The following is a 16,027-nucleotide window of genomic DNA, read 5'->3' on the forward strand; positions in this document are numbered from 1 at the left end:
TCAGCCCAACTTGCCCACATCGGCCAACATGTCCCATCTACACTAGTTCCACCAGCCTGCATTTGGCCCATATCCCTCTAAGCCTATCCTATCCATGTAGCTGTCTAATTTTTTGTCTAACATTGCGATGGTACCTACCTCCTCCGGCAGCTTGTTCCACCTACCACTCTTTGCGTGAAAAGGTTAACCCTCAGTTTTACTTTAAAAGGATGTACATTGCTCTGACGCTCTTTACCTACAATCTGCGCAAGATGGTAGGCAAACTTAATGGTATAGCAATAAAATGGTGCATTATCCAGGTGTATTCTTCTTGAGAGGTTAATGATTCTGTGAGATTTCACATAGTGGGAGCTAGATTTAGTTTAGTTTAGAGATAAGGTGTGAAAACAGGTCCTTTGGCCCATTGAGTCCACGCTGACCAGCAATCATCTGTTCACTAGTTCTACCCTACATGATGAGGACAATTTTAATTTATGGAACCCAATTAACTTACAAACCTGCACATCTTTGAAATATGGTTGGAAACTGGAGAAATCCCACGCGGTCACAGGGAGAACTTGCAAAATCTGCACAGACTGCACCCATAGTCAGGGTTGAATGTGGATCTCCGGCATTCTAAAGCAGCAATTCTACCGCTGCGCCACCTCAGATGAGGTGGAGTTAAAGGGGGGTGGTATGCAGAGAGCTGATGTCTATGAGCAGTAGGATGTGCAGGGGTGAATTTACGTTGTGTATCACCGACGAACCGGATCAGACCGCTGGCCTAGATCATCACCTCTCCAAAACCTTTTCATTTTTAGTTTAGAGATACAGCTTGGGAACAGGCGATCCCTGCACACTAACATTATCCTACACACCAGGAACAATTTACAATTTTGCCAAGCTAAGTAGCCTAAAAACCTGTACGCCTCTGGAGTGACTGTACACTGACAATGACAATTAAATTGAATCTGAATCTGAATCTGAATCTGAGTGTTGGAGGAAACCAGAGCACCCGGAGAAAACCATGCAGGTCAAGGGGACAACATACTAACTCCGTACAGCCAGCAGCTGTAGTCAGGAATGAACCCAGGTCTCTGGCACCATGAGGCAACAACTCAGCCGCTGTGCCATCCCTGCATGTTGGGGAAGTCCAGGACAAGGAGTCACAGCTTAAGGATAAGGGGGAAATCCTTTAAAACCGAGATGAGAAGAACTTTTTTTTCACACAGTGAGTGGTGAATCTCTGGAATTCTCTGCCACAGAATGTAGTTGAGGCCAGTTCATTGGCTATATTTAAGAGGGAGTTAGATGTGGCCCTTGTGGCTAAGGGGATCAGGGGGTATGGAGAGAAGGCAGGTACAGGATACTGAGTTGGATGAGCAGCCATGATCATATTGAATGGCGGTGCAGGCTCGAAGGGCCGAATGGCCTACTCCTGCACCTAATTTCTATGTTTCTATGCATTGTGCAGGCCATTGTTATCGGCTGACACCAAACAAATATGGGATATGACTATTGGACTGCAGACATTCCCCAATTTAGTAAGGAACTGTGTTGTTCATGGAAAACATTTTGTGAAGGAAAATTTCATAAATTGAGAAGGCTGGGCAAAATGCATTGAGTGTACATCTGCATAGTAGGTTCCTGTGCATGAATAATGAAATGTAGCTTCATAAACTGAAGACACATGCTGAAGAGGCACAAGGAACTACAGATGCTGGAATTTTGCGTAGAACTCAAAGTGCTGGAGTAACTCGGTGGGTCAGGCGCCATCTCTGGTGGACATGGATAGGCAACGTTTCATTTTGGGATCTTTCTTCAGACTGCAGAAAAGCCTGACCCGAAACGTCACATATCCATGTCCTCCGGATATACTGCCTGACCCATCGAATTAGTTTTGTACTTTGTGTTACCCTGAAGAGTCAATGGTATTCTTGCAAAAATTTGTAAATCAAACACTAATAAATTAAGGAGTTATTGTTGAGCCAACAACAACAATTTAAGAGTAAGAGAAGGAGGAATTCCTAAACACAAGGGGACAGAGGTACGGGATTAGCTGAATGACAGAGCAGGCTTGGTGGCCATGTGGCCCACTACAGATTTGGTGTCTTGTGTTCTTATGCATTGGCATAATACTCGTACAATACAGCACGTTCCCACAATTATGCTCTAAGATATGTAGATTTTTCCTCCACCTCCAACCACCCATTGCCAGGACAGGATAAGATTGCTCTGGTAGTAAAGAAATAGCAATTTGTTGAGCAAGCATGTAATGAACGATCAACAGTGACAATAAATGCATAAGGGAGGAATTGGCACGGATTTTGGACGTGTCAATGCTTGTCTTGGCAATGGGAACTTTCAGAAGGAAGGTAAAGTCAACAGCACAATGCTGTGCAAATACCAGCACCTTAGCACACAACATTACCAGAGTCGCTATGCTGCCAGTCTATCTGAAATCATTAAACCTTGGTTGAATCAAATGGCATGATCTTCCATACCTATGTATTGCACAATTAAAAAATCAGACTCTTACTAAACTGGCAGGATTTGAGCATGGGGTAGGTAGAACATATTACCCTGGCTAATGTAATGGATCATGCAGCACAAGTGTGGCCACTTGCCAAGCTAACCATGGTGCCCAACATTGGTAATCCCAGTCTTACGCTTCAAAGTAGTCACTTTTTACAAGTCAATGCCATAAAAAGGAGCTGTGATATCCTGTTTCAATAAAGAGTATTTCAGGAGTATCATCACTGCACCAGTGATACTGAGGCTGCCATACTAGGGATGAAGAAAGATACATGGGCCTTAATGTAACTAGCCTAATTCAAATGACAGATATGCCGCCTAATGTGCTGCAATGATGTTCCTCACTATTACTTCCTGTACCGACTGCATGATTCAACCGAGAGACACACAAAGGGTTTAGAATAGTTTTAGTTTAGAGATACAGCATCAAAACAGGCCCTTCGGCAAACCAAGTCTACACCGACTACTAGTTCTATGTTAACCCACTTTCGCATCCAATCCCCACACTCAATTATGAGTACTCACAGTGGCCTATTAACCTACAAAACCCACACTTCTTTGGGTTATGGGAGGAAACTGGAGCACCCAGAGGAAATGCACATGACCACAAAGAGAATGAACAAACTCCACACAGATAGTCCCCTCAGGGAAGGATCAAAACCGGGTCTCTGACGCTGTGAGGCAGCAGGTCCACCAGCTGCAACATTGTGCAACCATAATTGAATTGGTTCCTCAAGGATCCAGGGTCTCCTTTGTATCTGGGACAGCTGGACCCATGAGTAAAGAGTGAGAGTATCACAGAAAAGCTATGCTTTGCTCTTCCTGCCACAGACACACCCAACTCTTCAGGTGGCACCTCCCCCCCCCCCCCCCCCCCCCCCCCCCCCCCCCCCCATGGAAGGAGAGAGTTAGATCCCAGCAGATCTTGCCCCAATGTGTGGGAAGGAACTGCAGATGCTGGTTTATACTGCAGATAGACACAAAGTACTGGAGTAACAGTAACAGCCCCTGGAGCATCTCTGGAAAAAAAGGATGAGTGATGTTTTGGGTCAGAACCTTTCTTCAGACTCAAGTCCCGAGCTTGGTGAGCCCAAGAGTGCAAGTATGGGATATGGCTTTGCCTTACTTCTGATAAAAAACGTACTCATTCCTCCGTTGCGGTCGGGATTTGTGGTTGAGATGCTCCATCTATTTAGTCAACTCCTCCTGAAGGATGGCAATGTAGTCTTAGCCCTAAAGGCAGGGGGTTCTACCCATTATGTGAGGGTGCATATCTGGCTTGTATCTTTATCACCACGACATTCCCCCTCCTTGCTGGTTTACAAGGCACTGGATCCCCAGCCTTGTGCACAGTCAGCCGTACCCCCAATCTAGGGATAAGGGTTCAGTGCAAGAAAATGGCACCACATTGATAGCCGAGCCATGATCTTCATGAATGGCAGAGGGTGTCTGGGGACCTACTCCTTCGTCTACTTCTGTCATGTCCTCTTTGAAAAAGCTGCACCGTGCCTGCTGCCATTAGTGTGAGTACGACATACATGACCAGTCGGTGCAACTGCCTGCATCAGCTCTCGCCCCCCATCCTTCTCAGTGCTTTCCCAACCCCTAACCCCTGGGCCATGGCTGAAGAGTTTTGGACAATGCTTTGCTCCAGAAAATACCCCATTTCAGCTGAAAGCACAAAATCAGGGCTCTTATGTCTGCTTGGAATGTAGTTGTCCCACCAGTTCACCTTTAGAGGGGCCAAATGACACTCCAAACGAGAGATTCCCTTGCCACTCTGTTCACACAAATAACAGGACTCACACAAATAATCCCCATCAGTTCCGTGAACCGCTACCCCCACCTCGTCTGTGTAACAGTACAGTTCAATGGTGTTTATTCTTTTCTCAAGGTCAAGTACTTTTAATCCCAACCACAGAAAAACAGCCTGCCTCCAATCATGGTGTCATGTTTTGCCACTTCCTAAAATAAGCCAAATGAGGTTCTTGGAGAGTTGCCACCAATTGCCTGGGCTACTCAAGCTTAAATACAGGCGGCGTGGTGCTAAAGAGTCCGAATTGGATGGACGTCTCCAGACAGCATTGCAGCCAGAAAGCAAGCCCCAGTTCCTTCTCCCAAATGCTTCATCTCTAATCAAGTCGGTCAGTGATTCCCCCACTGCTAAATGTGCTTTACCAGGACCCAAGTTGTAAATTGCTTGAAGGAATTTATTGCACAATTCGTTTTTTGCAGATGACAGTGCGGATTAATAAATATAAACAAAAGCTTAAAACCAGCACAGATGACCTAAGCACATCCTTCCAGCTCACGTAACAAGTCATGGGATGCACTTGCTCAACGATCCAAACAAAACTGTCTACGTTTCCATTTTCTCATTTACTGGCCATCAGTCGCACATTCCTTTCATTCCTATCTTTTTAATCAGGATGAAAATTCCTCCTATTTGAGTTGCTTTCCTCCCTTGAACTCCCTTTGCTCTCGCTATCGCTGCCAAGAAGGCAGCTTGATCTTCTTTTCCAGCATTGCCCACTCCAAACCAACATCCAGAGAATTATTCTCCAAATGGAGAGGTAACTGGATTTCTGTGCATGTTACATTTTACACTTAGTTTTCTCTGGGTTTAGTATTTAATAAAAAGACAATCATTTGGTGAAATGGTGCTCCACTCCCCTTCCTGCTGGACATATACAGGAAGAGATGTACCATCTCCATCATCAAAGACCCTTACCACCCATCGCATGACATTTTCTCCATCCTGCCATCTGGGAAGAGGTACAGGAGCATTAGCTGCAAAACCAGCAGGATGCTCCTCAGCTTCTTCCCACAGGCTATAAGACTGCTAAATGGACTTTGCCCCCTGCCAAGTATCGCGCACAAACCCCCACACTGCAGCAGAGCCACTGTTGTGCCGCTGCCGGTCGGAACGCCTGTTGAATGTTTAGTAGAGTGTTAAATTTGTTCATGATACATGTATTTTTTTTATTTCGATTTATTTTTCATGCACACTGAATGGATACTGGTTGAGCAATGTTTTTTTGTTTCCTCTGGGTATGCGAATACTCAGGAAATGACAATAAAGATATACAATACAATACAATACAATTTGCCTTGTCATATTAAGGAAATCAATAAACTATTCCCTTGACAGAGGGATAGCCTAATTGCAACCTTTACCAAATGCCAGTGTACACTCAGACCCAATCGGCTCAAGTTCTCCCTGTAGATGTGAAGATGTGTTGGCTTAGCCCCAATCAACTTACATTCTCCTTTGGAGGTTTACGAGGCCTGGTTGTCCAGACCCATTCAACTTAACTTCTCCCTGTATAAGTTTACAGGGTCTCTTGGTTCAGACCCAATCAACTTACCTTCTCCCTGTAGATGTGTACCTCCGCTCTGTGTCTTCTTATGGAGGAGACCAGAAATTTACTACAAGTGGCCATCTCCCACTGGTATGCTGCACCCCAAGGCTTACACCTTTTAACCAGGAACAAGCTTGTTGCAACATGAACTCTTGTTCCTGACTATGTCGCACACGTAGTTTCAAATCAGATGAGAAAATACCAACGGCACTTGAAAAACCATGCAAATCAAAGCAAAATTTTCACCTGCCTCAACAGATACTAAATAATTAAATTATTTTTATGTTAAAGATTTATGAATAAATTACTGCCTTGCTCAAACCCACGTCAATACATTTATTTTTCTGTGCACCAAGGTTTTGACTGGGTGCCATTTGCATTAAAATCATAAATGTTGAGCAAACCAACAATGTTATTATAAATAGCTAGAGATACGGTCAAGGACATTATTAACTGAAACAATTATTTTAAACTGGCAATATTAACACATTGGTATGCTAGGTATGGTGACCCTAGTTTTTGAAAGATATTTCTGTCTTTCCATATCAATAAATTACACTAGATCATGGCTCACCTTCCAACCTCACTTTTCACAACCCTCAATAGCTTTTCCTTATCAAAAATCCATCATGTCCAGGTATAATCTTTTGCAAGTAATAATTACTTTTGCAAAGTAATTACTTTTGCAAGTCATTATTAGGTGTTAACTGGTGAGATTCTTCCTCATACTAAACCTGATTTGTATGTAAAAATAATGTCCAGGTCGGGCTGCTGTGTGGTTGTACACTGCTTCTAAAATTTGGTTCCATGGGTTCGGATTTGCACAGTGACGCACCTGGTCAAGCTGCTGCCTCACAGTACCAGACCTGGTTTCAATCTCGAGCACTGTCTGTGTGGAGGTGGCACGTTCTCCATGTGACTCTGGAGTGTTCCCACCGAGTGCTCCAGTTTCCTCCCACATCCCCAAGAAATGCAGGTTTGTTGGTTAATTGTCCTCGGTAAAATGCCCCTAGTGTGTGCGGACCAACTGGCTGGAGTTTTTACGGACATTTTCAACCTCTCACTTCTGAGGTCGGAGGTTCCCACCTGCTTTAAAAGGGCATCAATAATACCGGTGCCCAAGATGAGCAAGGTGACGTGCCTCAATGACTATCGACCAGTGGCACTAACGTCTGTGGTGATGAAGTGCTTTGAGAGGCTGATCATGGCGCAAATCAACCCATACCTCGACAAAAACCTTGACCCACTGCAGTTCGCTTACCGCCACAACAGATCAACGGTGGATGCGAGTTCCGCTCTGGACCACTTGGACAACAAAAACTCATATGTCAGGCTGTTATTCATTGACTACAGCTCGGCATTTAATACCATCATCCCCTCCAAGCTGGTTACCAAGCTCTCAGATCTGGGTCTCTGCGCATCCTTCTGCAATTCGATCCTCGACTTCCTCATTCACAGACCACAGTCTGGCCATATTGGTGGAAATGTGTCATCCTCAATAACAATCAGCACGGGAGCATCTCTAGGCTGCATGCTCAGCCCCCTGTTGTACTCACTCTATACTTATGAATGCGTAGCCCGAACTCCATCATCAAGTTCGCCGACGACACCGCTGTTGTAGGATGTATCACTGATGGGGCCGAGTCAGAGTATAGAAGAGAGATCGACCAATTGACCATATGGTGCCAGCACAATAACCTGGCTCTCAACACCAGCAAAACCAAGGAACTGATTGTGGACTTTGGAAGGGGTAGGATGGGGACCCACAGTCCCATTTATATCAACGGGTCAATGGTGGAGAGGGTCAAGAACTTCAAATTCCTGGGTGTGCATATTTCCGAAGATCTCTCCTGGTCCCAGAACACTGATTATAAAGAATATAAAGAACGCAATTATAAAGAAAGCACATCAGCGCCTCTACTTCCTGAGAAGATTACGGACAGTCGGTATGTCAAGGAGGACTCTCTCAAAATTCTTCTACAGGTGCACAGTAGAGAGCATGTTGACCAGTTGCATCGTGGCTTGGTTCGGCAACTTGAGCGTCCAGGAGCGGAAAAGGCTGCAAAAGGTTGTAAACACTGCCCAGTCCATCATTGGCTCTGACCTCCCTACCATCGAGGGGATCTATTGCAGTCGCTGCCTCAAAAAGGCTACCAACATTATCAAGGACCCACACCATCCTGGCCACCCACTCATCTCTCCGCTGCCTTCAGGTAGAAGGTAAAGGAGCCTGAAATCTGCAACATCCAGGTTCAGGAATAGCTACTTTCCCCACAGCCATCAGACTATTAAACACAACATCAAACAAACTCTGAACTATAACAGCCTATTGTACTTCATCTGTTTATGTGTGTGTGTGTGTGTGTGTGTGTGTGTGTGTGTGTGTGTGTGTGTGTGTGTGTGTGTGTGTGTGTGTGTTTATATATTACATATATATATATATATATATATATATATATATATATATGTGTGTGTATTCTATGGTATACGGACACACTGATCTGCTCTGTATTTATGCCTACAATATTCTGTTGTGCTGCAGCAAGCAAGAATTTAATTGTCCTATCTGGGACACATGACAATAAACTCTCTTGAATTGACTCTTGAGGTTGGATGCAAAAGTGGGATAACATAGAACTGGTGTGAACAGGTGATCGATGGTCAGCACGGCGGGCTGAATGGCTAGTATCCAAGCTGCATCTTTCAATCAATCAATTCAAAACAGGGGGCCTCACATTCAGCCAGTGCTGTACTATACATGTGGGGCATATAACTCAAGCTGAATTACTCCCTGTGCAGTTTACACTGAAGCAAAAGCCGATTACAAGGTGTAAGCCTGCTACGACACTCAGAAACATTAATTCATTGCAGACCACAAATGTTAGAGCATCAAAGAGACAGTGTCAGACATCAGCTACAGCCACAAGCATGCCAATTAGTCAGGCGGATCAGGGACAGATGGGGTGTTAAGGGCAGACTTTGCAAGCAGGTTGCAGGCCGCTCTCACCTCTTGGGGCTCCCAGTGTCAGACTGCAGGTGCCGCAGCCTGCTCGGGCTGGTGTAAAAGGACTTCAGGAAAGAAGGGGCGGACAGGGAGGTGGGAAGGCTGCTGGACGTGCTTTCGCTCTCCGTGTTACAATGGCCACGTCTCACGATGTTGATGGGGCTGCGCGAGGGCAAAACAGAGAAGTTGGGAGAACACAGGAGACAGGAAGGAAAATAGTCAATAGTCACTGTGGAGAGGTGAGGAACAACGGTTCAGCGAATAAAATGGATCCACCCCAGGAAGAGGAAACGGCACGAGATCCCCAAAAGAGAGATTGGGAGAAAAATAGAAATAAACAACAGACCTGTTAGCATTTGCCTAACAATGAAACAATGAATTTGTGTTAATAGTCTGAGTTCTAACAGGTAACCCATCCAGAACATTTATCTGCCTTTTCTCAACAGCCTTTAAAATTCAGTATGACAATTTTTTATATTGGAAAGAAAAGATGTCATGACCAGTGGGTTAACTCAAAAAGATCAGATCACTTTTTATTACTTTTATAAATATCTCCCCCCTCCACTGTCTCCTATCTTTACTTTCTCTCTCCACATTTATATCTCTCTGTTCTCTTCCCCTCTCTCTTTCTTCCTCACTCTGGAAGTGTTCCTTACAGCTAGAAGTTCTGCACTATCTGTAATGCCGCTTTTCAGATCAGATATTTAGTCAAGTCACAACTGTTCACTTTATTGGGTGTAAAACAAAAGCAATGGATGTAATAATGATCACACAATCCATCCCATCTGTTCATTAAGTGGTAAATATTAAGGGGGAAATAATCATTCTTCTACTTGTCTTTAAAGTTTTCCATGCCTCCAGGACCTTGGCTTACTACCACTTTCAAAGGAAGGCACTTTTGACACTGAAGCACTCAATTGGCACTGCAGTGGGCCAGCAGACTACATTATGTGCCCAAGTATCTGCAGTGGGCAAATGTGTGAGTAACAGATAATATTGATCTAACTTGGGGGCACTTGACACAAAAATATCTCCAAAAGCATCACTGGGACTTGATCCTGTCTCTGGTGTTAAATTGCCGCTTATACACAGGGCCTAGTTATTCCTCAGTTGGAGAAACATAGAATATCCTCAGAGAAATCACATTTCCTGCTTTTAAAATCTCCCTATGATTGGAAGCCTGATCTTTGCTATCTGAATTCAGTTAAACTATGATGAAGGGGATGCTCCAGTTGGTTTGAACATTGTTTTGGCCGAGAGTGAAAAAAAATCACTCTAGTTTCTTATTCATGAGCATCTTCCAATTATTCCTCTTGGGAAGTCTGAATGGCAGTGTCAAGCGAAGTCCTCTCTCTACAGTTGAGATGCACACAGGTCTTCACACTGAAATCAGCTGCATCTTGACTGATAACATATCATTTCTGCCATAAGGAGGCAAGGGTCATTTTGTTGCACAAGTGTTGTGCATAACTAATGGCATGTCGTAACTCTCAGCAGCCTGTCTGTTAGATCATTGAGCATCTGGAAATCAATTCAAGGTAACATCACAGGCTGCCATCAATTGATTTATGGTGCCAATTTTGTGAAATTTGCCTGAATACCTGGCTTTTATTTTTTAAGATGTTAAACTTTTTAAATTATATGTTCTGCTGAATCATTTATTCAGTATATTTTTATATTCATTCAGTGCATTTTTCGTGATTTTGATTTCAACTTCCAATGTTAAAATTCAGATTTTGCAACTTTAGTTGGAAATAATTAAGAAACAGATTATAGTCACTCTAAGGACAAGCTCAAGAAATCCTGCTTTTTTAAGTTACTGTTATTTGTTTTTAAATCTCTGAATGGGCTCGCCCCGCCTTACCTCTCTGAGCTGCTCCACCCATACACTCCTGCCCGGTCCCTCAGGTCAGCTGGTCAGCTGCTCCTGGAGGTACCGAGGTCTAGTCGGAGGCTCAGAGGGGATAGAGCCTTCTCTGTTGCTGCTCCGGCACTCTGGAACACCCTGCCGCTGCACATCAGACAGGCCCCCTCACTGTCCATCTTCAAATCCAGTGTTAAAACGCATTTGTACTCCCTGGCTTTTGACCATGCCTGAGGCTTTGCTTCTGTTTGTGGTGTTTTTGATGTTTCTTTATTTTACATGTCTTTTCCTACTATTTCTTTTGATTGTTATTTTTGGTGTGTATTAACTTTTTTGTCAATGATTAGTGATGTACAGCACTTTGTTGCAGCTATGTTTGTTTTTAAAGTGCTCTATAAATAAAATTATTATTATTATTATTTTTTTATTTTACGTGGACGCTCCGTCCGATATATTATTTCTGACTTTCCTCTCCAGGGGAATCCCATGTATTCTAGCACTCTCAAGTTGGGAATACACATCTGGAGTGTGGATACATGTGATGCACTGCCAGTCTGTAACACTGGCACATTAGCCATTGTACTGCGATTGCTAAAGATGATAAAGAATAACCCTTTCTATCATTTTCTCTTCTCTTCTGGGTCCCCCTAAATGATTTTCTGGCTGGAAGCATCGGGAGAAAGGCTGTTATCAGATCTTTGTCGATTCTGCCCTGGGATGTCATACTCTGAACCTTAGCACAAAATGCTGGAGAAACTCAGCGGGGTCAGGCAACATCTTTGGAGAAGAGGAATAAATGAGCCTTCTTCAGGCCTAAACTGACCCGAAACGTCACCCATTCCTTTTCTCCAGAGATGCTGCCTGACCCGCTGAGTTACTCCAGGATTTTGTATCTATCTTCAGTGTAAACCAGCATCTGCAGTTCTTTCCTACACATACTCTGAAGCTTCCTCAATTAGAGAAGGTACCTGCTTTCTTATTTTCTCTCTCCTCATCCTTGCCATAGTTAGCTGGAGAATAATTGGGCTGAAAGCAACATCTAGTTCACAGTGTCACACATTCACAGTCACCTTTAGTGCATAAAGTTCAAAGAGGATCAAGATAGCCTATTTAAAAGTTATCCTTTATAGCTCATGTGTATTTTTCAATGTGGGTTCGGAGATATTTTCTGGATTTCGCTTCAGAAAGCAGAGTGAAGAATGCACAAGATGGTAAATAGAATACCTTGCTCTGAATGCATGACTAAGTAATCAGTCATATAATCCCGCAAAGGTAACTCGCCAAACTCTTACTGGAGAGCAAAAATGACATTATGGGCAAATCTCAGGAGACTGGACCCAGTATCACTGTGTAGCGCTCACTGAGATTAAGGAAAGATCCACTTTCCTATCTTGATCCAGCAACCAGACTTCAGCATGAGACACAAACACCACATTGGAGAAAAACGATTGATACAAAATACAGAGCATTGTAGATCAATGGAAAACATTATTATAGAAGGGACCACTAACATGTATTTAAATTAAATTTAACACATCAAAGTCATTGTTTTGTTTTATCTGCCATTCATTGATTCAATTTTAGTTTGATGAGCAACACACTTAGCAAAATAAATATGGGAGTAAAATTAAAATAAAATCATGAAAGCCATGCAAAATAAATAATTTTTCAAAAAGATTCGTAAATAAATTGATAAACATTATTCAGTTTCCAAGGAGTCATTCAGGAGTAAACTTTAGTCTTGTCCGTAGAGAAAGCAGTTCTACTGCCCAGCTGCATGACTAGTGGACAGTTTCCTGCACTGACTAGATATCTTCAACATGCCATGGTCCGTTTAAAAAGTGATCTTATTTAACAATCACCAAGGAAAAGGCAATACGTTCTTTCATCTAAACCATAACTAATATTAAAAGCATGCTTACAGCTAGCTTCATTGGAAAGAGTTTACAAGTTCATAAAATTTAAAGGAGCAGAATTAGGCCATTCGAGTCTACTGCGCCATTCAATCATGGCTGTCCTATCTTCCCACTGAACCGCATTCTCCCGTCTTCTCCTGATAATCCCCTGACACCCTTTAACCCCTGTCCCACTTAGGAAACCTGAACGGAAACCTCTGGAGACTTTGCGCCCCACCCAAGGTTTCTGTGCGGTTCCCGGAGGTTGCAGGTGGTTGCCGGAGGTTGCAGGTAGTGGAAGCAGGTAGGGAGACTGACAAAAACCTCCGGAACCTCCGGGAACCGCACGGAAGCCTTGGGTGGGGCACAAAGTCTCCGGAGGTTTCCGTTCAGGTTTCCTAAGTGGGACAGGGGCATTACTAATCAAGAATCTGTCAATCTCTGCCTTACAAATATGCATTGACCTGGCCTCCACAGCCGTCTGTGGCTGAGTGAGAGGAAAACCTTTCCTAATCAGTTGGGGAGACAATGAATTGACCACCCGTTTTCATTTTATTGTTATTAGGCTTGGATCAGAAATCACTTCTGGAATTCTGCACAATCAACCCATGGAACTGATTTGAGTTCTGGCTTGTGTGCCATAATTGCACATTTGAGATTTTCTTTTAGTCTTGTTGGTCACCTGGGTTAATATTTATCGCTTAGAACAACAACTCTAACTATTATCTAATCTGTTGATGCATCTCAGATCTAATGCACGGCACATGACATTCACCTAATCAGTCCTTTTAAAGTCATCCCACCGCAAGCTGGTCTAGCCAGGTAAGGTTTTACAAAATCGCTGAGGTCAGAGAATAGTTGGCATTGTAAGTAAGTTTGAGCCTCCATGCCACCAATTGGCTAGGTTCCAAAATTCAATTGCAAAGACTGGCTTTGAACATGTGAGGTCTATGATATGCATGTCTTTTGTACACTTATTAACATTATCAATAATTGCAAGTGTGGCTGAATATACTTCCAATTCCTACAAACGTGTCCAGGTGGCACGAACGACATTGCAGTGACCTCTGTAGGTCGTCTTGTCTTTTTTTAGTTTTTAGTCTGGTTGAATGTATAGTTTGTTATATTGTTTTTAACCGTGTATATATGGGGGGAACTTTTAAATCTCTTCCCTGTACGGGTGACCCGACCTTTTCCCTGTCGGGTCTCTGCTGTCCTTGGGGCCTAGCACCGTGGAGCAGCCTCCAACCGGAACAACCTGGGGGCTCCAGTCGCGGAGTCTGCGGACTTACCATCGTAGGGCTGGCTGGCTTCGGAGCGTGGAGAGCTGTGGCGACATGCTGCTGCGGCCCGACTCCGGAGCTCGGAGGTTCCAGCCACAGGTCCGGTGGACGGTGACATCGGGTGCTCACCGGTCCCTGGTGGGAGACCACGTTTCGGAGCTCCCGCAATGGCAACTTCTCCCGCCCGAGTTGCGGGATTGAGGGTGACCCGGAGCGGGGCCTTACATCGCACGACACGGCTTTAACAGCCGGGGACTTGCCATCGCCCGCCGGGGGCTCCAACATTAAGACCCAGAGCGGGGCTTTACATCACCCCGCGCGGTTTTAACAGCCGCGGGACTTGCCATCGCCCGCCGGGGGCTCCAACATTAAGACCCAGAGCGGGGCTTTACATCACCCGGCGCAGTTTTAACAGCCGCGGGATTTGCCATCGCTCGCCGGGGGCTTTAACATCGGGAGAAGAATGCAACACAGGGGAGAGACAAGACTTTGCCTTCCATCACAGTGAGAAGGAGATTCACTGTGATGGATGTTTGTGTAAAGTGTGTTGTTTGTGTGTCTTGGTTCTTTTCTTGTTGTATGACTGCAGAAATCAAATTTCGTTTGACCTTCTTTTGAGGTTCAAATGACAATAAATTTGTATTGTATTAAACGAGTGCAAAGAAGGATTTGGTGAATATTTTGAGATGCACAAGACAGTGCCAGTGGGAAGGAACAAATGAATGAGCTGGAGCTCCGCAAGGGTGTCTACAAGGAGGCCCTGAATCGCGAACAGTGCAACATACAAGAGGTTCAGCAGTCACCAATTGACAAGTCTTTGTATAGTTTGTGTACAGCTACACCAATTACCATGAAATTTTAATTCCTCGTCTTTCTTATTTAACAATTGCTGGGGATTTTTTGTCATGGCAGCTTATTGTAAACAGGGGATTGATTTGAATCGCCAAGGAACCCACGTGAGTTTAAGAAAGACCATTGTCGCTGCACCTTGTGATTTACAGACATATTTAAAGAGGTATTGAAATTTTAAACGGAGCCTGATGATGGTCCACAACGCACTTCTCCTGACGATGGTTGAAGCTGAGATTTCACCAGAGATTTCAACAGAGACTTTACGGGGAAATAATTTGCAGGGTTCAGGGTAAAAGAGAATGGTTAGATTGCACCACGCGGACTTCAAGGGCCAAAGGGAGTCATATGCTGCAATGATTCTGTGAATCTACTATCCTGTTTTGAATTAATATCCCACAGGAGAAAGACACAAAACGCTGGAGTAACTCAGTGGGAGCGGGACAGGCAGCATCTCTGGAGAGAATGAATGGGTGATGTTTTGGTTCGAGAACCCGGTGAGTTTCTTCCCTGTCCCAGAAACAGTATCCTACCTGCTGTTATCAGGCAACGGAACCATCCTACCACAACTAGAGAGCAGTGCTGAACTACGATCTACCTCTTCGATAACCCTCGGACTATCCTTGCTGGCTTTACCTTGCACTAAACTCAGGTTATTCCCTTATCATGTATATATCTGTACACTGTAAATGGATCGATTGTGATCATGTATTATCTTTCTGCTGACTGGTTAGCACGCAACAAAAAGCTTCTCAATGTACCTCGGTACACGTGACAATAAACTAAACTGAAACAGTGTTACTCCAGCATTTTGTGTCTTATTTTCGGTATAAACCAGCAACTGCAGTTCCTACTCTTAATATTCCACAGCTCGCTCCTTACATCCTGGATGCAGGGTTCCCCTGCCGCTGCCTCGTCACGTGCAAGCATCCTACCTGCTATGTAATATCTCCGATTGCTGGCGGGTGATGGGCGACTTGGCCTGGTGCGGCTTCTCATTGGGAAAGCTGATCCTCCGCTTGCTGCTCGAGGGCGGGTGGCTGAAGGTGTGCGCCCGTCTCCGGAATAGCGGCGAGTCGGAGTCTTGTTCCCCGAAGGGCTGGCCCAGCGACGAGAGAGGGGATGCCCGAGGACTGACTGGCGGAGATCCAGGAGGAGACTCCCCGGGGGAACCGTCCTGGGCAGAAGCACCACAGTGAGTCAGAGAGAGAGAGAGAGAGAGAGAGAGGGAGAGGGAGGGAGAGAGAGAGAGATTA

The 16,027-nt window shown here is 44.5% G+C and overlaps 1 protein-coding gene across 4 annotated transcripts in view; it reads right to left on the reverse strand.

Moving 5' to 3' along the window:
- tbc1d4 (TBC1 domain family, member 4) overlaps positions 1–16,027 on the reverse strand; it is a 216,850-nt gene that overhangs the window by 37,920 nt on the left and 162,903 nt on the right. For 3 of the 4 annotated variants that reach the window (XM_055636726.1, XM_055636728.1, XM_055636729.1), the window contains 2 exons: positions 15,707–15,948; positions 8,884–9,042 (listed from right to left, as the gene is read on the reverse strand). In XM_055636726.1, the coding sequence (XP_055492701.1) occupies positions 8,884–9,042; positions 15,707–15,948 (401 nt within the window). The remainder of the gene's footprint in view (positions 1–8,883; positions 9,043–15,706; positions 15,949–16,027) is intronic. The other variant, XM_055636727.1, reaches the window with a different exon arrangement.

Source organism: Leucoraja erinacea, chromosome 6, assembly GCF_028641065.1.
Source record: "Leucoraja erinacea ecotype New England chromosome 6, Leri_hhj_1, whole genome shotgun sequence".
NCBI classification, from domain to species: Eukaryota; Metazoa; Chordata; class Chondrichthyes; order Rajiformes; family Rajidae; genus Leucoraja; species Leucoraja erinaceus.